Source organism: Podarcis muralis, chromosome 7 (assembly GCF_964188315.1).
Source record: "Podarcis muralis chromosome 7, rPodMur119.hap1.1, whole genome shotgun sequence".
In the NCBI taxonomy this organism is placed as follows: Eukaryota; Metazoa; Chordata; class Lepidosauria; order Squamata; family Lacertidae; genus Podarcis; species Podarcis muralis.
The window spans coordinates 86,095,228-86,120,289 of NC_135661.1; the positions used below are offsets into that span (position 1 = coordinate 86,095,228).

At 46.4% G+C, this 25,062-nt stretch overlaps 1 protein-coding gene across 6 annotated transcripts in view; it reads left to right on the forward strand.

Moving 5' to 3' along the window:
* The first annotated feature begins 30 nt into the window (after positions 1-30).
* LOC144324866 (cation channel sperm-associated auxiliary subunit gamma-like) overlaps positions 31-25,062 on the forward strand; it is a 44,664-nt gene continuing 19,632 nt past the window's right edge. For 2 of the 6 annotated variants that reach the window (XM_077932321.1, XM_077932326.1), the window contains exons 1-16: positions 31-113; positions 4,663-4,899; positions 5,516-5,569; positions 7,180-7,324; positions 8,239-8,365; positions 9,235-9,304; positions 10,162-10,317; positions 10,688-10,859; positions 12,584-12,721; positions 13,951-14,016; positions 15,890-16,000; positions 16,967-17,017; positions 18,930-19,059; positions 21,047-21,158; positions 23,195-23,359; positions 24,800-24,918. In XM_077932321.1, the coding sequence (XP_077788447.1) occupies positions 4,687-4,899; positions 5,516-5,569; positions 7,180-7,324; positions 8,239-8,365; positions 9,235-9,304; positions 10,162-10,317; positions 10,688-10,859; positions 12,584-12,721; positions 13,951-14,016; positions 15,890-16,000; positions 16,967-17,017; positions 18,930-19,059; positions 21,047-21,158; positions 23,195-23,359; positions 24,800-24,918 (1,829 nt within the window). In that variant the 5' untranslated portion in view covers positions 31-113; positions 4,663-4,686. Of the gene's footprint in view, positions 201-1,460; positions 1,708-3,687; positions 3,786-4,662; positions 4,900-5,515; positions 5,570-7,179; positions 7,325-8,238; positions 8,366-9,234; positions 9,305-10,161; positions 10,318-10,687; positions 10,860-12,583; positions 12,722-13,950; positions 14,017-15,889; positions 16,001-16,966; positions 17,018-18,929; positions 19,060-21,046; positions 21,159-23,194; positions 23,360-24,799; positions 24,919-25,062 lie in introns of those variants that run through there. The other 4 variants (XM_077932322.1, XM_077932324.1, XM_077932323.1 and 1 more) reach the window with 4 other exon arrangements.

Genomic DNA, 25,062 nt, shown 5'->3' on the forward strand with positions numbered 1-25,062 from the left:
AACCGGCCTCGAGGCCGGCGCGCGCGCACCAACGGCTCCGCTCCCGATTGGCTGGAAGGTTTTTGGTGCGCATGCGCGGGGCGGAGTAACGGCTCCCAGCGAAGCGAGCGGAGGTGTTTGAAGCGGGGTCGCTGAGGCGCTAATTTGGGGAGCGCGATGTAGGCGGGTTTTTGGGGGGCGGCGGCGGCGAGGGGGAGAAGGTATGAGGGCTGCTGAGAACGTTTGTGAAGCGTAGTCGTGTCTTGAAATAGCTGTTAGCGTTCAACGTCACCAGGGTGACGTCACTAGTAGGGAGGTGTCTGCGTGAGGCCCCGTGACGTCACCAGCCAAGGGGCTAGGCGTGTGATGCCAGGCGTGAGAAACGCAGGCCAATGACGCAGGCAACGTAGCTCAGTTGCTGCAGAAGTTTATTTGACAGGTTTAATTTGTTTTTTTTTTTAAATAATTTTTTATTTAATTAATAAATGATAACAAAAACCACAAAGCAGAGTGGTACACAAAAACAGAAAAAGAAAAAAAAAGAGGGGGAAAAAACAATAAAGAGATAAACAATAACAACAAACTTAATTCTTCACAAATCCAACCTTTTAAGCATCTTAGTTGACTTCCTCAAGTCCCTACCTTCTGAGTTTCCTTGTAGTTAAAAGTAACAGCTTTCCAATATCATTTTTAAACTAAAACAATTTCCAATTATATAATAATAATAATAATTTTTTATTTATACCCCGCCCTCCCCAGCCAAGGCCGGGCTCAGGGCGGCTTACAAGCAATAATAAAAAAAAAGAAGAATGATTACAACTTAAAAACAAAAATAAAATACAACATTAAAATAATGGAACAGTAAAATATTAAAATGTAGCCTCATTGCAGGAGGAGAAGGAAAAGAAAAAAGAAAGAGAGGGAGGGAGGGAATCAAATTGGCTCCAAGCCAAAGGCCAGGCGGAACAACTCCGTCTTACAGGCCCTGCGGAAAGAAATCAGATGCTGCAGGGCCCTGGTCTCATGAGGCAGAGCGTTCCACCAGGCCGGGGCCAGTGTTGAAAAGGCCCTGGCTCTGGTTGAGGCTAATCTGACTTCCTTAGGGCCCGGGACCACTAGGGTGTTGCTATTTATGGACCTGGAGGCTCTCCGTGGGGCATACCGGGAGAGGCGGTCCCGTAGGTACGAGGGTCCTAGGCCGTGAAGGGCTTTAAAGGTCAAAAGCAGCACCTTGAACCTGACCCTGTACTCCACCGGGAGCCAGTGCAGCTGGAAAAGCACTGGGTGAATATGCTCCCATGGCAAAGACCCCGTGAAGAGCCTCGCTGCAGCATTCTGCACCCGCTGGAGTTTCTGGGACAGCTTCAAGGGCAGCCCCGCGTAGAGCTGCCATCTTATAGTCCATCTTATTCACTTTCCTTAACATTCTAAATCCCATTTATTTAATTGTAACTTAATTTAATCCTAGGCCTATTGGTTTTCTTTCAAGTAATTTCTAATTTTTTATGTTTGACAGGTTTAAGTTGTTATTAAACACACAGCAGAGTTTATGCCAGATGTAACAGATTGAAACAGGCATTGAGAATGTAGTATTGGAGTCTCCCATGCTGGTTGTAATGAGCAATTTAATATCCCGGCCAAGGCCTCCCTGTTGGAGGACTTCCAGGCCTCCATGGGGTTGCCAGCAAATGATCCTTTTCAGGACACTACAGCAAAGCACCAAGGAGGGTAAATGACAAACTACAGGACCTGATTGTTAAAGCCCCCACAGCAAGGCCCCCATGAAGAAACCAGAGATTGCGTTGTGTATTATTTTATATACATTCATAGACACTGAAGAGCAGCCATACATAGCGGAATACAGTGGTACCTCGGGTTACATACGCTTCAGGTTACATACCCTTCAGGTTACAGACTCCGCTAACCCAGAAATAGTGCTTCAGGTTAAGAACTTTGCTTCAGGATGAGAACAGAAATCGTGCTCTGGCAGCGCGGCAGCAGGAGGAGGCCCCATTAGCTAAAGTGGTGCTTCAGGTTAAGAACGGACCTTCGGAACGAATTAAGTACTTAACCCGGGGTACCACTGTACTCAGTTTATTCAGAATGGCATAACCACAGTCCTATGCAAAGTTTCCTGGAAGAACCCAATACAGTGGTACCTTGGGTTACAGACTCTTCAGGTTACAGACTCCACTAACCCAGAAATAGTACCTTGGGTTAAGAACTGCTTCAAGATGAGAACAGAAATCGCACGGTGGCGGCATTAGCTAAAGTGGTACCTCAAGTTAAGAACAGTTTCAGGTTAAGAACGGCCCTCCAGAACGAATTAAGTTCTTAACCCGAGGTACCACTGTAGTGCTAACTTTTGACTGCATAGCTTCAACTTGAAAAACACATTTGGCTTTAGCAAAAGATCAGCCAGCTGAAATACAATCTTTAGCTTTTAACTGAATATACAAACTATCTTACAAATTGAGGCTTAAGGTGACACTTAAGGCATGGCTAGCCAGGCTAGAAGCAGCGGTTCAAGTTTAAGAACTCCAGCATCGGAAATGAGTTCAGAACTACAGTGGTACCTCGGGTTAAGAACTTAATTCATTCTGGAGGTCCGTTCTTAACCTGAAGCTCCATTTTAGCTAATGGGGCCTCCCGCTGCTGCTGCGCCGCCGGAGCACGATTTCTGTTCTCATCCTGAAGCAAAGTTCTTAACGCGAGGTACTATTTCTGGGTTAGTGGAGTCTGTAACCTGAAGCGTATGTAACCGGAGGTACCACTGTACATGGATGGTGTAAATTTCATGGGGTGGCATGCCTACCTGCCCAGTTTCTAAAGACTGGGCAAGTCAAGCCCAATCTTGTGAGTGTGCAGATGTTCACCATATCCGAATGGATGCATCTGCTCCCAGTGCTGAGTGTTTCTGGGACCTGGGTGACCCGGCTGTGCCTTTGCTTCCTAACTCTGGTTCCTCCACTCTCAGTCACTGGCAGAGGCCCTCGCCAGATTCTGTTTCCACACTTCCCCACCCAGCAGGGAAGAATGGAGGTGAAAGTCCTGCTTCCCGCATCCAGAGCAGCTCTGGGAGAGGGACGTGCCTACTCTCGCCTTTGCTCCCTGGTCTCAGGCCTTGCTCTCCCACCATCCTTTTCTCCTCATACGTCTTAGTCTGCCACTCTGCTCCTGAGCCCATCAACACTTTGGGACTCGTGACATGTTATGAGAAAACCTTTTCTCTATCCACTTTCTCCTTTATTATTTATTTATTTATTTATTTATTTATACATACCCCGCCCATCTGGCTAGGTTTCCCCAGCCATTCTGGGTGGCTTCCAACTGAATATTAAAAACAACACAGCATCAGACATTTAAGCAGTTCTTAAAAGATCATCTTGGTAGTTCTTTTCTTAACTTTTTTTCAATCTCTACCATAACCTTTTGGAAGTGAGGCGATCTGGAACATGGTATCTTGACGTTTAGAAGACATCTGAAGGCAGCTCTCTTTAGGGAAGTTTTTAATGACTGATGTTTTAATGTGTTTTTAATCTTTGTTGGAAGCTGTCTAGAGTGGCGGGGGTAACCCAGACAGATGGGCGGTGCATAAATAAATAAATAAATAAATAAATAATATTCCAAATGCCATTGCACCATAAATTTGTATACCCACATTATTAGAAAGTCAGTTTCATTTTTAATTTTCTAATGGTCTCAAGATTAGAATTTGCCCTTTTCACAGCTGCTGCACACAGGGTCACCATCTTTATCAAGCTATCAGCCCTTGGTCAGACACTGCCAGTTCAGACCCCGTGAAGGTATAAGTGAAATGGAGTTTTTTTTTTTGTTCAAATGTGCATCACTTCAGACTTGTTTACACTGAATTGCATTTGCCATTTTACCACCCATTCCTACAGTTCATATAGGTTCTTTTGGAGCTCTTCACTTTTTGTTTTAACTGCCCTGAACAATTTAGTATTATCAGCAAACTTGGCCCCTAACCGTTCACCCTAATTCTCAATCATTTATGAACAAGTTAAAAAGCACAGGTCCACTACCAATCCTTGGGGGACTCCATTCTACATCTTTCCAATGGGAGAACTGTCCATTAATTCGTCCTTTGATTCCTGTTCACCAGCTCCTTATCCACAAAAGGAGAAGGCCAGTTGTGTTGTTTATTGTTTTTATTTATTTGACAATTTTTAAGTCTTTGGAAACTGCCCTGAGCACAGTTTCTGGAGTGGAAAGGTTGGCACTCATCTTTCACAAGAGACAAAGGTGTGTGCCTGTTACCACACACAAGAGGTTAAGTCAAAAACCAGCCAAGCGAAAAGGGCCACGTGACATGTTTCTTCCTTTGTGGAATCCTAGAGGAATTGCTAACAGCCCAGAACCGACTGGTTTTGCCTTCTGTGCAGCACTTGCCAGTATGTTACTTTTTCCTCTGGGGTGAATAGCAGCTATTCACTAACACAGGAGAAAGTAAAGGTGTGTGTTTGAAGGACACGATCCACATAGGACTTTAATATTGTTTTTTGCCTCCTTTGAAGCTTACCATGAAATATCAAGCCAGTCCCTCTGTGGAAAGCCCCCTCTTAGGTTAGATAGAATATTGGGAAGAGGCTTACTTATTTAGAACACCTGCATGAAAGGGTTAATTTAAAAGGTAGGGGATTGTTGTTGTTGTTTTGGCAGGTTCCTTTGCAAGGAGCATCTGTGATGTGGCAACTTTTCGCAGCTACCTTGTCCCTTGTTTTCCTGTGCATGAAACATCTATTTGCATCAGATTGCAAATGGGTAGCTGTAGTCAATGATTTTGCTGACCTTGGGACCGACCGAAAGATTTTCTTTACCCAGCGGGAAGTTAAAAGGGTGGCTGAGATCTTCAAGGAACTCACAGACTCAGCTATAGACCCTGATGACAAAAATGCAGTGAGTACAACATGCCTGGGTGTGGGAGAGAAGATCTTCCTTTCCTTCCATGGCTAGTAAGGGCTGCTTGGGTTCCATGCCTCTTGACTGGAGCTGTTAGGAGGGTGGGCAGGAGGTCACTTAGAGAGCCCCTAGAACCAAGGGCTGAAGGGAAATCAGACAAACAGCAGTCGCACACATCCTCAAAAGTCTAGGCTTAACAGAAGAGGCCAGGGCTGATTGCATCCCAGGCAAAGGCCAAGCCTGACTTGGAAGCTTTTAGAACGGAGGGAACCAATGGGCTGCCTTTGTGGGTAGCGTCAACCTAGAGTTTAGGGGGAGATCCCAGTTGTGAGACCCTCTCAAACTGCAGACCTGACCGGCTCACCACAGCAGTGTATAAATCTGGAGCTTCTGCTTTCATCCTTGATGATTCCTAGCAGGCACAAGTGCTTGAATCCCTTACAGTCTCAGCTACTTTGGTCTATTTTATTAAATCAACTGTTTTATTCAGGGCTGCTGTTGGCTCTGCTGGTATAGCAGTCAACCAGAACGTTTAGCTTGTTACTCTGCAGAGGTCAAGCCAACAATCTGTCCAAGTGAAAAGAGCTATTGAAATAACTTTCTCTTTTTACAGAAATACCTGGGATTTCCATACTACCTGAAAATTTATCTGAGCTGCACACTTCAGGTAAGGGAAGAGCCACATGCTTTGTCAGGGCCAGGGATACTTACACATTGTATTTGAAGGGGCATTTCCCCTTGTTCCCCTGTTGCTTCAGCAATGGACAGATTTGCACTATGGACATAAATCTGTTTTAAGCCACTGCTTTAAAGTGGCATTTCTGTTTCATCTGTTTGTGAGATGCATGATAATCTTGTGAGGTCTTTTTTGGGGGGGGGGGGGGAGGTGCGGTCAGCCTGCCTGATGCCCTAGTCCTTTATAATTCCTGGGCTCCTGGTTCCACCAAGGATTAAAATCTAATGGAGGATTCCATTGCTGAATTAGCCAGACAAGGCTCATAGTTGCCAACTCAGTATGGTCCTTTGTATAACAAAGGAAGCTGCTCTGTGCCAGAGGACAAATGGATGGGCGCCCCTCTCTTGTTTGGCTGCCAGTAAGACGGACAAAAGCCAGGATAGTTGTGTAAGGGAGAGAGTTGGGCTAGAAGCAGGCTGCTGGCATAAGCCAGGGAGTCAGAGCCATGCTTGATTTCTGCTGGAATCCAAGGCTGTGTCTATGGGAGAAACAAGACCACTTGGGGTGTTAATGCTGCGAGCCCCTCCACTGTAGGTTTAGGTTGCATATGTGTGTAAAGAAACCACATGTCATAAAGAAACCACGGTCTCTTATTCCAAGGAAACCAAACCCTGGGTAAGTGACTGGATAGGAAAAGAAAAGAAAAGAAAAGAAAAAGGGCTTCTTATTCTGTGTCCTGTCAGTTACATAAAAAGAATTATTCGAACATTCTCTCCGTAATAACAACCCACTATTCGTCTTTCTTCATTTTTCCAGTCCCTTGTTCCATTTCATTCATCTCTGGCTTAATTTCATTCCTCATTTCAAACTCTTTTGGGTTATAAAGTATTCTTTTCCAAACTAAAAAATCTCCTGGAAACCTTGTTGCTGAAGAAGCCCAATGGGCGAAACAAGGGTGTATCCTGAGAACTGGTTGTTACTAAGTAGTTCTGTTTGTTACACTCTCAAGACATAGGACTATGTAGAAGGATGATATCAGTATGAAATGGCATTGCCAACAGGAACTGTACATTGTAATCGTTGGACTTGACAATCTTTGGACTTGACTATCCTTGGACTTTACGACAATAAAAACATATAGAAGGTTAATGGTAATATGATATATTATTGCGGGATAACATATCACTGCGGGAGGCAGTGGAAGACAGGAGTACCTGGCGTGCTCTGGTCCATGGGGTCACGAAGAGTCGGACACGACTAAACGACTAAACAACAACATCATGTTACTGCCACCAGGAACTGTGCTTTGCATTTTTTTGATATGACAATTACAGTTTTAGTATATATAATGTTATGTTGCTTTACAGCCAGTTATGTGTGTGTTGTGGTATTCTGAACATGATTTACGTAATGAGGCAATTGTGTGTGTTGACTGTATCATCAAACACCGACAAAATCTGCCATCTTCTCTCCCCTGTAAGTCGCAACACTAATGTCATAGTTGACAGACCTGTGCTTGGATTGAGTCAGCACAGGCAAGTGACACTAGAGTAATTTTGTGACAAGGACTCTGGGTCAACAAACTTCTTTCCTCCTTCCAGAACTCAGCATGGGCAATGCGGACAGGTCACTACACTGGACTGAGGCCGATTGTGACTGTCACTTTTTCAGAACCCGTCCACCCTGTGCGTCAGAAACAGGAGCAGCTGCAGATCGAAATGAGGGCTGCTCCGTATAGGGATAAAGGTATTTCAGCATGTCATCCCCAAGAGGCAGTGCGGAAGCAGGAAGCACAAAAGGAAGTATCTCATTAGAGAGTAGCTTCCTTTTAAGGAGCTTTGCTCCCTTCGGAATTTTTCAGCTTCAGAAAGCAAATTTTGGATGCCACTAATGGCCACAAATAAGCAGACAGACAGATTGGACCCAGTTTGGCCCAATTCACTTGTAAATTCTCTAAGCTTGCATTGGGGAACCTCTTCATAGATTGCATTGTAGGTTAATTGGCAGAAGGGAAGGCAGCAGTTGGATTTTCTGCCTTGGATGATAATAGCTCATTTCCCCGTTGCCTCCAAATGTGTGTTTGTGTGTGTGTGTGTTTGTTTGTATGTATGTATTGGCAGAAGTCAGAACAAGAATCACCTAATTTAAATAGCGGATAATATTTTGTCTCACTCTTCCGCCAACATGTGTATGATCCTGCCTCTAGCACTGGGTGGAGCAGGCATTTACTGGGATGCAGCCTCTCCCCACTTCTAGTCCTCCCTCTGTTTAGGCTTTTGGAGGGGATTCCTGCTCTGCCACTGAGCCTCTTGGGCCTGCTGATCAGAAGGTCGGCGGTTCAAATCCGCACAACGGGGTGAGCTCCCGTTGCTCTGTCCCAGCTTCTGCCAACCTACCAGTGCATACCACTGCATACCAGTGCAAGTAGAGAAACAGGTAGTGCAGTGGCAGGAAGGTAAACAGTGTTTCCGTGTGCTCTGGCTTCCGTCATGTTCCTCCATGCACCAGTAGTTTAGTCCTGCTGGCCACGTGACCCGGAAAACTGTCTGTCCCTCGGTCTGAAGTGAGGTGAGCGCCACACTCCATAGTTGCCTTTGACTGGACTTACCCGTCCAGGGGTCCTTTACCGTTTGACCTTTCCATGCCTTCTCTGCCTCCAGCAAATTGCGACAGCGAGGAAGTTTGCCAAATGTGCTGGTTCACGCCGATGCCCTTCTTGAACGGCACTGTTGTGTTGGATGTGTTGGTGGAGAGCAACGGCATTGGTCTCCCTGTGAAAAAGAGAAGGTGAGGGATACGTTTCTAGTTTGTAGACCCAGCAAGAACATTTTCACGTGTGCCAGTGCAGTGGTACCTCGCAAGACGAATGCCTTGCAAGACAAAAAACTCGCTAGACGAAAGGGTTTTTTGTTTTTTGAGCTGCTTCGCAAGACGATTTTCCCTATGGGCTTGCTTCGCAAGACGGAAACGTCTTGCAAGTTTGTTTCCTTTTTCTTAACACCATTAATACAGTTGCGACTTGACTTCGAGGTGCAACTCATAGAACGCGGTGTGGTAGCCTTTTTTGAGGTTTTTAAAGACTTTGGTGATTTTTGAAGCTTTTCCAAAACTTTCCCGACACCGTGCTTCGCAAGACGAAAAAAATTGCAAGACGACAAAACTCGCGGAACGAATTAATTTCGTCTTGCGAGGCACCACTGTATCTTGCTTGTGCCATATTTTTGAATGAAACCTAAAACAAAACAAAACCCAAAACTGTCAGTCTATTACAGAAAGAGAACTGGCAGCAAAGCTCTCTTGATCAGCTCAGCAGAACTAGAACCATCTTCCACCAGTGACAGTTCCACCTGGCTGTGTCTATGGGCCAAGGGGACACAGCAAGGCCTGTTCCATCCTCCTGGCTGGAGCCGACTGCCGTGTGGCTCCTCCCCTCCCAGAACTGTTTCCTGGACTGACAGTTCCATTTGGCCATTATGTAACAATTACATGACTGTGTTGGTAATTGAACTGGCTAGTTTTCCCCTCCCCCCCTTTTGTATCAAGTCTCTCTGACAGCAAACCATTACGGTATTTTGAATGGAATTGACAGCTTTTAAGAAAAAGTATATAAATGTAGCAAAAGAAAACACATATATTCTTTTTCTCCTTATGTATAGGTTTGCCATAAATATCAATGGCTATGTGGGATTTGTTCAAAATGAGGTGAAGATCAAGATTGGAGAAAAGGTAAAATGCTGGGGTTGGTAGCGATCTCAAGTGGCCTTACAGTCTGCTAACCACTGCTACTTGCAGTCTGCAGATTTGGTTGCATTTGCCTGTGGGGGTTAAACAGAGTTTTCGGATCCCATCTTTGGTAGCAGAAAAGCATAGGAATTAGGCTGCAAAGTCTCCTTTTGAGCAAGTCCAGCTATGAAGTAAGCTGGCTTCCTCTTCCTTACCCTGCTAAACAAAGAATCGGGCAACAACTTGCAAAGTAAGTTTGAAAATTAGATTTACTTCCTTTATAATCATGCACTGGCTCCTAGTGACAGTAGCAGTAAAAACTCTGCAGTCTGCTCTTTTCATCTCTCTGCATATTCTTAGAGACTGGGGGGCGAGGCGGGGAGCTGGTTGCAGTGTGTGTGTGTGTGTGTGTGTGTGTGTGAGAGAGAGAGAGAGAGAGAGAGAGATTCCCTAGATTCCTCTGCAGCTTCTTGACCCCCCTCCTCTCCAGCCTCTGCTTCAGCCTCAGAGTCTGAACTGTACTCTGGAACAGACTCTTCCTGCTCACTAAACCCTGTTGCCCCTCTAGCCTCCGGCACCTCCTCCCCGCAGTCTTCTTCCTCTGACCACTCATCATCGTCCCCCCACCAGTCCCCTGGCTCTGAGCCTTCTTCCCCTGGGAGTTCCCCGGCTGGTGCCCCCCACTGCTCCTCGGCATCCAGCCAGTCCTTGACACTCCCTGACTCTGCCCTTGTGGGTGGGGCCTGGCACGGTACCCCTGAAGTTTTACCCTTGGATTCTGTAGAAGATATCTGTTGGTCCCCAGTGGCTTTGGTGTGATAGACAGACTCTCCTCTCTGGTCCCTTCTTACCAAGCACAGCTAGATTCTTTGAAGAATGTCCTGCAACTGAAAGACCCATCGCGTCCCTTGTGGTACACTTATGGACAAGCCCCTGTGCTCATCCTTGGCGGCATTCCCCGGAGCAAGATTGTCTTCATGTCGGACTCGATGTTTTGGGATTACATTCCAATAGAGGTAAAGGGGAAATGAGCCCTCTGCAAAGCGCATCTCTGACATGGCATCTCTGTGTTGGCAAGGGTGCGGTGGGGCTGGAACTCCCCCAATGGTTCACACATGAGCTTGGTGCCGGCAAGTGAAGTTGTAGCCGTCCAACGGTGGTGGACCTTGACTTCGGCAGACCGCATGTTTTGTGCGTAGTGTGTCCCAGGTTAAGTCCCCAGCGTCTCCAGTTGAAAGCAGCTCAAGAGCTGACACCCTTAACACAGAGGATGCCCATTACAGCTAACAAAGCACAGCATTGTGGGAATTCCCACACAACTCTTAACCTAGTAGGAGCTGAGCCTGTTTCCACCCTTGTCTCTCTTTGTCTCCTTTTCTGCTACAGGTGGGCATTGACAGTTGCTGGATTGGCTCCCTCTCATGCCCACAGGGTACATTCTCCTCTGCCATTGTTGATGCCATTAGTACAGAGAGCACCCTGTTCATCCGGCAGAACCAGCTTGTCTATTACTACACGGGACATTACCCAATCTTGCATGTGAACACCTCTGGGTCTGGTACGTGAGCCTGAGAAGCCAAAAGGCACAGTTTTGTATTAGTTTTATGCCACTTTAACTGTCATGCCTTCCGTTACGGAACAGATGGAATTCTATGAGAGCTATGCTCTTCTGTTTTCTCTGGGGGCAGGGAATCCTTAGTCACGTTAACAGCTGTCCTGCCCTCAACTTGCACTGGCTGGACAAGGATAGAGTATGGACTAACCCCTGGTTGTGGCAGTGCATCTTGAAGGTGTGCCACTGTGGAGGACCCACCCCCATGTAGCACCGTGGTTATGCCACTGTAACTGCATTGGCAGCGCAGTGCTGACAATGGAAGAGGCAAAACAGCACTGACCGCCAATTAGTGTCTGGGCCCAATTCAAACTCCTCTCTATCCTCTTTTCTATGCTATGCATAATTTTATACACCTCTGTCAATGACAGACCTCTGTCTGTCATATACACCTCTGTCATATACAGTACACCTCTGTCAATGAGCTTTTAGGAAATCACTAACATCATCATGCGGTATTAAAAACAGCACAGTGCTGTTAAAAGCCCTTTCCTTAAAAACAGCCAGTTTCCCAAAACCTGCCAGAATGAAACAGTATTCACCTGATGGTGGAAGGTGGCAAGGAGCTAGTCAGTCTAGCCTCTCTAGGAAGGGAGCTCCAAATTCTGAGAGGCTCTACCAAGAGGGCCCATTGTTATTGGCATCCATCTGTCTCAGGAGACAGTGGAGTGTGCCTCCAGGAGTGAATTCAAACCGCTGTATGAGCAGTGACCTCCTTGGGGCACAAGCCTGTGTATGGAGGTCCCGGGCTGCTCAGACGACAAGATTCCCTGGGCAAGATGTTTGGCAGCAGCTTGACTGCAGGAGTTGCCGAAAGGAAGCATACAAGGCACCATCCAACCGTCTTAGGGATTCCACTCCAGATTTGTGTGGGGTTCATTCCATAGCTTTTTCTTCTCCTGAAGATATCCCACAAGGCAGTGGAAGTTGAGGATCAGTGTTTTCCTTCTAGATGGGCTACCTCCCCAGGTTGGTGAGCCCCATCTGCCCCTCACCTCCCTCTACAGCATGTGCAGCAACCTCCTTTTTGACTGGTTGAGCCCACTTAATCTGCCACAGTTTGTCTGCGCATGCAGGGAAGTCCCTAACTCACTGAGGGTTTGAGACTCATTGGCTACCCTCACCTGGTTTAGCCAGCCTGTTGAAAATGTTCCCAGGGTGTGAGAAGCTGTCACAGGTTGACAGCTTCTAGGAGCCACAAGTGAGAGCTGAGTGCAGGGTGGGGACCAAAGTACCCCAGAAGGAGCACAACGTGTCCCCCACCAGAGGTACTATCCCTCTCCTAACACCCCATAATGCACCCCCTCATAACATTGTAATCTGACAAACCATCCGGCAAACAAGGCTCCTATGCCTTTGCGAGGTGCTTAGAGTAACTAATCGGGAACATCTCTCTCTGGAATGCGCTACCACAAGATGTTGTCATGGACTGTCATAAAGGGTATAGATAACTTCATGGAGGATAGCACTGACTGTGACCACTAGTCACGATACATGAATGAGAGGTAGGATACCTTTGGATACTAGTCACCAGGGAACAAAAGGCACAGAAGGATCCTTAACTCATACTCCTTGCGGGTTTCCCAGGGGCATCTGGTTGCAGGATCCTGGGCAGGGTGGGGGCTGATCCAGCTGCCAGGCTCTTCACATGTTCTCTTCTATTTCTTTAGAGCTCTGGACACGCATATTGAACCATGTCTGCGTGAGAACCTTGAACCCAGTCTTTTTCCCAATGAATGGCTCTGAATATGTGATTGCCCTTGGTGGTGGCTGGCAGGAAGGAGAATTCTTTCTTATCACAATTAGAGGTATTTATCTTGCCCCACGTAGGACTATAGGACAGAATGGATGGGGGCTAGCTTGAGGAGGGGCATGCACTTCTGTTGTTCTGTGCAACGGGGTGTTGAGCAAGACTTGAATGGTGTGGTCTCAGCTGGATGATTGATCAGCTGTCTACCAGCTCCACCTGGTACGCAGGCTGAGACCCTACCTCCCTGTGGACTGTCTCGCCAGAGTGGTGCATGCTCTAGTTATCTCCCACTTGGACTTCAACGTGCTCTACGTGGGGCTACCTTTGAAGGTGACCTGGAAACTTCAATTAATCCAGAATGCGGCAGCTAGACTGGTGACTGGGAGTGGCCACCGAGACCACATAACACCGGTTCTGAGAGATCTGCACTGGCTCCCAGTACGTTTCCGAGCACAATTCAAAGTGTTGGTGCTGACCTTTAAAGCCCTAAACGGCCTCGGTCCAGTATACCTGAAGGAGCGTCTCCACCCCCATCGTTCAGCCCAGACACTGAGGTCCAGCGCCGAGGGCCTTCTGGCAGTTCCCTCACTGCGAGAAGCAAAGCAACAGGGAACCAGGCAAAGGGCCTTCTCAGTAGTGGCGCCCGCCCTGTGGAACACCCTCCCTTCAGATGTGAAGGAAATAAGCAGCTATCCTATCTTTAAAAGACATCTGAAGGCAGCCCTGTTCAGGGAAGTTTTTAATATTTAACGCTGTACTGTTTTTAACACTTGTTTGGGAGCCGCCCAGAGTGGCTGGGGAAACTCAGCCAGATGGGCGGGGTATAAATAATAAATTATTATTATTATTATTATTATTATTATTATTATTATTATTAGCGAGTCTAGGCCAGAGATGCTGGGTTCCAGAAAGCCGCTTCCAAATAGTAGGGAAATGTCAATTTCTGTAGGATATTGGGGGAGCTTTCAGGTTCATATTTTTAATTCTTTGTTTTTATGGACTGTCCTCAGGTTTTAAGCTACGTTTGCTGAAATGTTTGATAATTTTCAGGTATTATGGTAATTCATAATTGCCTTATTTTAATGCGTTTTAAATTATGTTATTACTGTGTGGATGACTCGGAACATTTCCTGACAAATTGAATAAAGAAAGTGGGCAGAGCATGACTCCTGGATCATAAGGAGGGTATACGTGTGCTGGCAATGGGAGGCTTTGTCCATTGGAGAGTGGGAAAGGAGAAGCAGTCCACTCATTTTAACCCTACCCATGGTTCCTTTTTCTATATAGATGGGATTGTGAAGGCTTCTGGATCCTTGAGGGAAAAGGAAGAGACAGTATGTGATTTTGTAAGGGGTACGTCCATTTTGATTTTTAAAATGTGCCTCCCACTGGGTAGCCTCCACAGTCTCGTGCCACTATGGTGAGCTTTGTAGTGAGGGAGGTAAAGCCAGAATGGGCCATATATGTCTTTGTTTCCCTGATCACAATTCAGGACCCAAAATCCAACCAAGTACAACATGGAATGAGCTGGGTTGGGGAGAGCTAATTTTCTCCGTGACTGTTATTTCTTTATAACATTTATATCCTGTCCTTCCAAAGGAATCCAAAATCAGCAAAGACAAAACAAAAACCTCTTAAGAACAATTCTAACACAGATGCAGACCAGGAATGGTTTCTTTATTATGAATAACTATTCTGGGCATATCTTATGTATATCTTGTTTATATTGTAAACCACCCTGCGATCCTCAGATGAAAGGTGGTATAAATAATGGGGGGGGGGGATAACTGTATGCACTTCTGACAATTATTATTTCATAGAATCATAGAATTGTAGCATTGGAAGGGACTCCAAGGGTCATCTAGTTAAACCCTTCTATGCAGGTAACTAAAGTATCCATAAGAGATGGCCCTTCAGCCTCTGCTTCAAAAACCTCCTTGGAAGGAGAGTGCACCACCTCCCAAGGGAGTCCTTTCCACTGTTGAACAGCTCTTACCATCAGAAAGTTCATCCTGATGTTTAATCAGAATCTCCTTTCTTGTAACTTGCACCCACTGATTTAGTTCCATTACTATGGAGCAGAAGAAAACAAGCTTGCTCCATCTTCCGTGTGACAGTCTTTTAAATAATTGATTTTGGGTCTGGTCAGTCAACTACCTACAAATCCAGCTAACAGTTGCGTTCTCTGCAAGGACAGCATGTGGGGCTTTGTCAAAAGCCTTACTGAAATCAAGATACACTACATCCACAGCATTCCCCTGATCCACCAAGCTTGTAAAAGGTAAAGGTAAAGGTACCCCTGCCCGTACGGGCCAGTCTTGCCAGACTCTGGGGTTGTGCGCCCATCTCACTCAAGAGGCCGGGGGCCAGCGCTGTCCGGAGACACTTCCGGGTCACGTGGCCAGCGTGACATCGCTGCTCTGGCGAGCCAGAGCCGCGCACGGAAACACCGTTTACCTTCCCGCTAGTAAGCAGTCGTTTTTATCTACTTGCACCCGGGGGTGCTTTCGAACTGCTAGGTTGGCAGGCGCTGGGACCGAGCAAGGGGAGCGCACCCCGCCGCGGGGATTCGAACCGCCGACCTTTTGATCGGCAAGCCCTAGGCGCTGAGGCTTTTACCCACAGCGTCACCCGCGTCCCTTTACCAAGCTTGTAACTCTGTCAAAAAAAGAAATGAGATTCGTCTGGTGTGACTTGTCTTTGAGAAAGCCACGCTGGGTCTCAATAATCCAAGCGTCCTTTCCCAAGTGCTCACAAACCAACTGTTTAATCTTCTGTTCTAGGACCTTTCCTGGTCTGTTCGAAGACCTTTCCTGCTAACGACATCAAGCTGACTGGTCAGGAATGACCTGGGTCTTCTTTTGAATTTTTGAAGATGGGGACAGCATTTGCCCGCCACCAGTCTGCAGGGATTTAGCATTCATTTCCTCTTCCCAGGAAATCCTGGGAATTGTAGTTCCTTGGGAACACCACTAAAGATTTCACCCAGTGTACTTAAATAGCTCCACTAAAGGATGATTCCCAGAGTTCTTTGGAAGATGACATTTAAGCTGGTATAAAAATCAACATATGGGTAAACAGAGACATGGCATAATAGTAGGAGCAATGTGGTCTGTTCAGAGTGGCCAGCAGGAAGATGTGCTCATGCCACAAATGCAAAACCTACAGTGACATCTCTTTAAATAATGCAATTTTCCCATTGCCCCAATCTTCTTCTCCCTTCTAGCTTCGGCATGCTCCATCAAATGGGCCACTTACTCCTTGGCTGATAACCGGATATATTTGCTGGTGCATGAGACGGGAACAGACAAACACACCATTGTGGTATACTTACTAGGTTAGACTGGCTCTCTTAAGCGTTATTCGTATTGTTTATTGTACTTGAAATTCAACTTGTTGGTGGTGTTAAAAAAATCAAAATCAAATCTATTCTGGCAGGAACCTGTCTAACAATCATGACACAAAAAGAGAAAGGGACAGATAAATAAAGAGTAAAATGAGCAAATTCAGGTGCACTCAAGTTACCCCGCCACATGCTAGAAGTGCCAAAATGTGATTTGGGGGCACAGGGGAACTGAAGGAAAATAAAATATCATTTGGAAAAGATGTTGAAATACTGAGACCCTTTCCACTGCGTTATTGTCCTACTATATTCTCTGAAAGACATTATAAGGAACGAGTGTGTAGAAATGGTTTCCGGTTCATTAGTTGCAGCCAGAGGTTTATGCAGTGGTACCTCGGTTTTCGAGGTCTCGGAAGTCAAACGTTTAGGCTTTTGAACGCCCAAAACCCGGAAATAACGGCTTCGGTTTTTGAACGCTTTTTGGAAGCCAAAATTCTTCTGGAAATGCATGCTTTGGTTTTTGAACGTTTCGGAACCGAGGTTCCACTGTACATGGGAAAATGGAAAGTGGCAAATGTACCATCAAGTAAAGATTGGTATGATAAATTAAAGAGCTAGGCTTTTCATGGCTGAATAAACCTACTTTATTAGATTTAGAGAACAAAATCAAAGGCAGGATATCCGCAGGCAAAAATGGATTAATTTTATCGATCATGAGTTGTTATCAAATGTATGGATTCACTGTATTCTGATAGAAGGAAGCATATATTAGTCCAAGTCAATTGCTGTTGTACTCCATAGAAAATTCAGTTACAAGCGTAATTTCAGTCCAACTAATTGTAATTACTGGTATACCATCTATTGCATCCTTTTCATTTCCCCCAAGCTTATGCATGAATGGAATAAAGTAAATAAGTAGGCAATTTTAACATTTGGATGTTTTCTCTGCTCACTTTGCAGATGTAAAGCATTTTGAATTTATTTATCATATCCCTGAAAAAGTTCCCAAGGGTAAGTTAGGCTGCAGCATTTGAGACAAGGCAGAATCTGCTGCTACTTGCACAAGACAACACTTGTGTACTCTGTGTTAAGCCACAAAAATTAAGACCCGGGCTCCAAACTTGCTAGCGGAATTTGCAGCATCTACTTCTCCCTTTATTGTGCATTCAAAGGTATGGGGGCGGGGAGGGCAACGAAACCCTTGACCCTTCTGATTGCAAGGACAGGAGGATAGTTAAATGGCAGACAAGTTGGAAGGGGCGTTGAGTATGTATTAATCCTGGAACTCTTTGCCAAAACCCCGAGTTCTGAACCGAAGGGAATTCATAATGAGAGCAAGTTATGCAGATATGTGGAGTGGATTCATGGGGCGTTTTTACATTGCTTTGTCATGGTTCCTCACAAAGCAGCGCATACCGTATGTTCCGCTCTATAGGACGCACCTAGTTGGGGGTGGGGGGGGGAGGAAACAAACAAACAAACAAAAATCTGAATCCCAGAAGCCAGAACAGCAAGAGGGATCTGGCTTCTGGATAGCCTCTTGCTGTTCTAGCTTCTGGGATAGCCGCTGGGATATCTGGTCTGGCTTTGCACGAAGCCTCCACAGGGCACGGGGAGCCTTCATCCCCGTGCCCTGCGGAGCCTTTGCGGGGCCATCCAAAAGCCAGAATACCTAGAGGGAGCACTGTGCAGCGCTCCCTCTAGCTGGTCTAGCTTTGCGCGAAGCCTCTGCAGGGCACAGGGAGCCTTCATTCCCGTGCCCTGCGGAGGCTTCTGGGACAGCCTGCGAAGCCTCCGGAGGGCAGCGGGATGAAGGCACCCCGCTGTCCCGCGGAGGCTTTGCGCCGCTAACCCCGAAGCTCACAGCGGCGCTCCGTCTGGCTGTTCTGGCTTTGGGGACAGCCTTTGAAGCCTCCGCAGGCACCCTGCTGTCCTGCGGAGGCTTTGCGCAGCTAACCCCAAAGCCTTTGGAGCGCAGCGCGAGTTCCTGCTGCGCTCCAAAGGCTTCAGGGATAGCCGCCTGAAGCCTTTGGAGCACAGCGGGACCTCGCGCTGCGCTCCAAAGGCTTTGGGTTCCTTTCGCTGAAGCCAGGAGAGCGAGAGGGGTCGGTGCGCACCGACCCCTCTCGCTCTCCAGGCTTCAGCGAAAGCAACGCATAGCCTCTGGAGCGCGGAGGGAGTGCTCCCTCTGCACTTCGGAGGCTTCGCGTTGCTTGCACTCGCTCCATAGGACGCCTGCACTCGCTCCATAGGACGCACACACGTTTCCCCTTAATTTTTCGAGGGGAAAAAGTGCGTCCTATAGAGCGAAAAATACGAGGGTCATCAGAATTCCCTGCTTAAGGGACAAGTCCCTTGTGTCATTAACGTGTACCTGTTTCCCCCTTTAAATATCAGCCACAGGAGAGGGGCAGGGTGAGGGCCAGGACTCTTTCACTCAGGGCGGTTCCCTCCCCTGGTTTCCCATATGTCAGTAGTGGGGAACCCCTGGTTCTCCAGATGTTGTTGGCCGGCCCATCAAGCACGGCCAATGGCTAGGGATGGTAGGTGAGCAGCACCTGGAGGATCAAAGATTCCATACACGGGGGATGGAGGTTGTCCAGCAACAGCTGTCAGACCACAGCTTCCTCAACCCTGCCGTATGCCACGTTATCACTATATTATTATATTATCCCTCATCTAGAGAACTGACCCAGGAAAAGGCAGTCCATTGAAATCTGTCAGAGAAGCAAAGAATGCAAAACTGTGCAGTTTGCTCCTGTTTCAAAAAGTCAAGCTGAATCTTCAAATATGGAGTGGGAATAGCTGTGGGAAACAGAGATGGTTTCCACCGCTGCACCCTTTTTTCTAGTTACTCTCATAACTGATCACCCCCATTTAGAACATTCATTGTAGTCAACTTCTCTTCTTTTTTCTGTTGCAGCCTCTGATAAAGGGTTTGTGTTGTTGCTAGGACTGGAGCATTACACAAACACAACCCTTATACCAAGAGGTTTGGCTTTGAACCCCTTCAGTAATATATTTTACATCTGGGGGAATGCTATCTTGCAAAGGTAAGATTGTTGTTGTTGTTGTTGTTGTTGTTTCAGACATGTGGTTTATATATTGATGTATGTATTTGCCTGGTCCATTTGTGAACATTTATTTTATATCTTAGACCAGGGGTCAGCAACCTTTTTCAGCCTTGGGCCAGTCCACCGTCCCTCAGACCATGTAGTGGGCTGGACTGTATTTTGGCGGGGAGGGAGGGGGGAGGGGATGAACGAATTCCTATGTCCCCAAATAACCCAGAGATGCATTTTAAATAAAAGCACACATTTTACTCATGTAAGAACACCAGGCATGCCCCACAAATAACCCACAGATGCATTTTAAATCAAAGGACACATTCTGCTCAGGTAAAAACACACCGATTTCCAGACCGTCCGTGGGCCGGATTCAGAAGGCGATTGGGCCGCATCTGGCTCACGGGCCTTAGGTTGCCTACCCCTATCTTAGACCTTACACTTCTCATAACACCTCTAATACCAATTACTGCCCTAGATTGCTGCTTACAATCACTTGTTAGAAGGGTTGACTCATTGCCTCGTTTCAGTTTTGAGCCTAGCGCAGGGTTGACCCTGACAACCGCCTCCAATATTGACGCTATTAAGGGAGGTTGTATGAAACACTCTTCAATAGATAAGCCAGACCGTCTCTGAGGGCTCTTCCACCCTTCGCTTTCGCTTCTGCGGTCGGTGCCTGGAAAGCATAGGTCTGAGCAGTTTCCCGCTTGCTCCATTCCTTTCCAAGGGAAAACTTTAGTGATAGATCAGAGCAAATGTGAATCTGGAGAAAACTCAAAACTGCCATTTGCTCCGACTGAGCAGTAAAGTAGCAGGAAGTGCAGATCAGCCCTAAGTCAGGGTGGGCCAACTTTGGCAAGACACCAGATGCCAACTTGAGAAGTGTCCTACCAGTCATAATTAGGCCGGTGGACAGGATTGTAAGGCTAACAGCTGCTCCCGTGTTTGACTTGATAATAATAATAATAATTATAATAATAATAATTTATTATTTATACCCCGCCCATCTGGCTGGGCCTCCCCAGCCACTCTGGGCGGCTTCCATAGAAACCAAAAATACAGTAAAATATCACACGTTAGAAACTTCCCTGAACAGGGCTGCCTTAAGATGTCTTCTGAATGTCAGGTAGTTGTTTATCGCTTTGACATCTGATGGGAGGGCGTTCCACAGGGCGGGCGCCACTACCGAGAAGGCCCTCTGCCTGGTTCCCTGTAGCTTTGCTTCTCGCAATGAGGGAACCGCCAGAAGGCCCTCGGCGCTGGACCTCAGCGTCCGGGCAGAATGATGGGGGTGGAGACGCTCCTTCAGGTATACCGGACCGAGGCCGTTTAGGGCTTTAAAGGTCAGCACCAACACTTTGAATTGTGCTCGGAAACGTACTGGGAGCCAATGTAGGTCTTTCAAGACCGGTGTTATATGGTCTCGGCGGCCGCCTCCAGTCACCAGTCTAGCTGCCGCATTCTGGATTAGTTGTAGTTTCCGGATCACCTTCAAAGGTAGCCTCACGTAGAGCACGTTGCAGTAGTCCAAGCGGGAGATAACCAGAGCATGCACCACTCAGGCGAGACAGCCTGCAGGCAGATAGGGTCTCAGCCTACGTACCAGATGGAGCTGGGAGACAGCTGCCCTGGACAGGCTGCGCACCTGGTCCTTCAGGGGCACAGCTACCCCATTCAGGACCAGGGAATCCTCCACACCTGCCCGCCTCCTGTCCCCCAAAAACAGTACTTCTGTCTTGTCAGGATTCAACCTCAATCTGTTAGCCGCCATCCATCCTCCAACCGCCTCCAGACACTCACACAGGACCTTCACCGCCCTCACTGGTTCTGATTTAATAGAGAGGTAGTGTTCACAAGGTGGGCAAAATAATATGTTGTGACTCCTATTTAAATGCAGACATTTGTTTTTGCTCCAACCAAAATGTTGTAGGAGGTGGGGATTTAAAACAAAGATCTCTTCTCGTTTTCTTTACAGCAATGACAAGCAGAGTTATATATATCTCTCCAGCTTCCCAGATGATTCCCCCATCAAATATTTCGTTCAGTCGTTTACTGGGGAAATTGCCTTTGTGACTGACCGAGAGGAGGTATGTCTGCTTATCTTTCTCATGGATCCAGGGGCTGGCTGTTCTAGAGCAGACATGTCAACCAGGTCAATCGTGATCTACTTGTCGATAGTGAGGTGTCCCTGGTTCATCCTGGTTGATCTTGGGATCCCCTGATTGTTCTCCAAAGAAAGAAAGAAAAGCTCAGCAACGCTTGCTCTCTAAAAAATCTCAAAAACTCTGGTCAATCTTCTATTATTTTTTAAAAAAAGATATTTATTAAGATTTTCAAAGTATTACAAAATAAAAAAATAAAAAATAGTTAAAAACAATTCCATCTTTCCATCACTTATCTTTCATTTGCTTGTTTCCCGGACCTCCTCACACCTCCCTTTTTTGTATTCCAATTCAGTTTGTTAGTTCAGCAAATCCTTTCCCTCTTTGTTTATCCTAGTCTTTAATCTTAAAATATAGTAACATTAAATTTTTACCTATTAATAATCCATTTTTTCATATTCCTTACAACATTATAGCTAAAAACCACTTAACTTCTTATCCAACATCATTCTAACATTCATTAATTTTACAATATTTCTGTAAATAGTCTTTAAATTTCTTCCAATCTTCTTCCACCGACTCCAAAAACTCTGGTTACAGATAGGTAGCCGTGTTGGTCTGCCATAGTCAAAACAAAAAAAATTCCTTCCAGTAGCACCTTAAAGACCAACTAAGTTAGTTCTTGGTATGAGCTTTTCTGTGTATCTGAAGAAATGTGCATGCACACGAAAGCTCATACCAAGAACTAACTTAGTTGGTCTTTAAGGTGCTACTGGAAGGAATTTTTTTTGTTTTGAATATTTCTGTAAATAGTCTTTAAATTTCTTCCAATCTTCTTCCACCGACTCCAAAAACTCTGGTCAATCTTCTAATGACAATGGGTAAATCACTGCCAGTTCTTTTATACTGTGAGTAGATCGCAGTCTCTTGGGAGTTGGACATGTCTATTCTAGAGGAACAGGGCTTAATATTGCTGAGGAACGTATGATTTCTTTCTTTTTCATAACCTTTATTTTGAAATGCAAAACAATACAAACAGGACAAAAGGCATCGGCCAACAGGTACAAAGGTAAAGGTAAAGGTACCCCTGCCGGTACGGGCCAGTCTTGACAGACTCTAGGGTTGTGCGCTCATCTCACTCTAGAGGCCGAGAGCCAGCGCTGTCCAAAGACACTTCCGGGTCACGTGGCCAGCGTGACGAAGCTGCTCTGGCGAGCCAGCACCAGTGCAGCACACGGAAACCCCGTTTACCTTCCCGCTATAAAGCGGTACCTGTTTATCTACTTGCACTTCTAAGGGTGCTTTCGAACTGCTAGGTGGGCAGGCGCTGGGACCGAGCAACGGGAGCGCACCCCGCCGCGGGGATTCGAACCGCCGACCATGCAATCGGCAAGTCCTAGTCTCTGAGGTTTTACCCACAGCGCCACCCGCGTCCCAACAGGTACAAAACAGTTTAGTTAAACTATTTGTAGCCTTTCTGTCCTTGTGGGATTCTCAGGGTGGCTAACAAATAACACACACAGACACAGCAAACTAATGAAATTATAGCAGAACAGCATGTGGCAGAAATAAAGGATATTTTTGGAATTTATGTTAGAGCCATTATATAAACCAAAGATTTCATAGCTTGTAGTGTATAATCTAGCCCTATCCATGTTTATTCAGAAGGAAAGCCCAATGATTCCAACAGGATTTTTTTCAGGTGTTGTGTTCCCCACCCATCTGGCTGGGTTGCCCCAGCCACATTAAATAACTACCCTACACAGGGCTGCCTTCAGATGTCTTGCAAAGGTTGTAGTGTTACTTATCTCCTTGGCTCAGGGGTCGGATAACTATACCCTCCAACATTTTTCCGATGAAAATAAGGACATGTTAATGCAAGTGAGATTGCTAGTCTCTTAATCATTCTGCTACATTATCAACCCAGCTGTATGTGTTTGTGTGTGTACACACACACACACACACACACACACACACACAGCACTACATCGCTTGAGCATTACTTTCCCTCCTCTTTCTAGATTTGGGTTTCCAAAGAACTTGGCACAGAGATTAAAAAGGTATATCCATCAGAAGCCTGGGATGTGTTCAATTATTTGCAGGTGATGAGAGGCTCACCACATTACAGCTTGACCGTGAAACATTCCATACTCACCATTTTCTTTGTTGATGGACAGTTGAAAGAGGTGAGTGCATTAGGCTGTGTTTGCCTTGACGGGTAATCCGGGAGGTAGCTGGTTTGAAAAGGGAGCCATGTCACCACTCAAGGCATGTGTGGTGGTGTGGAGGCGTTTTCTTGAATCCGGAGTCACCAGTGCTATTTTACTAGAAAAAGAATGCCAGAACTCTCTGTGAATGGCTCCCTTGTTCTCTTATACAGTGGTACCTCGGGTTAAGTACCGTATTTTTTGCTCTATAGGATGCACCCGACCATAGGACGCACCTGGTTTTAGTGGGGGAGAACAAGAAAAAAAAATTCTCCCCCTCTCTGCTCAGCGCCCCTTCAGCAAAGCGGCAGGAGAAACGGAGCCCCTTCCATTTCTCCTCCCGCTTCGCTGAAGGGGCGCTGCGCAGCTCTTCCTCTCTGCTGAAGCCAGATTCTGATCTGCTCCAGAATCTTCCCTGGTATTGATGTCAGACTGACTGGGCGATAATTATTTGGGTCCTCTCTTTTCCCCTTTTTGAAAATAGGGACAACATTTGCCCTCCTCCAGTCTGCCGGGACTTCGCCTGTTCTCCAGGAATTCTCAAAGATGACTGCCAGTGGTTCTGAGATCACATCTGCCAGTTCTTTTAATACTCTTGGATGCAGTTCATCTGGCCCTGGAGACTTGAATACATCTAAACTAGCCAAGTATTCTTGTACTATCTCCTTAGTTATTCTGGGCTAAGGGTTAGCGGAGTCTGTAACCTGAAGCATATGTAACCTGAAGTGTATGTAACCCGAGGTACCACTGTAATGACAATGGCACCCTTGGACAGGTGCCAGAACTGATTTCCAGCTGAAAAAAAGCCCTGGATGTCACTGCTGTTTATTATTGAATAAATAATAATAGCTGGCTGAGGCCGAGGCAAGGCCTTGGTGAGATTTAATTAGGGGGCACTGGTGGGAGTGCTGATGCCGTCCCCATGAACCCCCAGCCTTGCCATTGCCCCAGCTCCAAATAAGTAGGAGACATCAGATCAACAGCCGTTGTCAAGAGAGCAGCTCCACCCAACTCACCACTGCCGCTCACATCCTGATCTGAAACATTTGGAATTGAAAGTAACACTGGGATGTACAGTCTCGCTCTTGCTCCCATTGCTGTGTTGCTTGGATTCTCATCACATTTGCAAGACAAAGAGCTGGCCAGCTGCTCAGGTTGGTGGCAAGGTTTTCTTAGCAGCAGCAGAGCTGCTAGGGCGGTTAGGGACCAAAGGTGGACAAACTACCCCAGAAGGAGCATCATGTGTCCCCCACCAGAGGTACGACCCCTCCCCTAACACTCCATACACGTACATCCCATTACATTATCGACGTGCATCCCATTATGTAACAAAACACTAGAGGAGAGGTGATAAATTTAAAACGTGTTTTGTCTACCTGATTCCTCTAAATCTGTTAACCCGGGCTTCTTTTATTTCAGCTGGTTTATTTGGCGGATACTGCAGACAATGGAAGATTAGTCAGAAGGGAATTCCCTCTGAGTCACGTCCTTACCTATGACCTGTTGATAACAACCCCTAACAAAGAGATGAGACACAAGTGAGTGGAACACACAAAGGGTGGTGTCATCACGTTTGAACTTTTCTCAAACATCTGGCAGGGCAGAAGTAGTTTTGCAAAGGCTCTTCAAAGTCTCAGGCCTACTGTCTCATTCATTTGCAAGGTACCTGGGATCCATTTCCT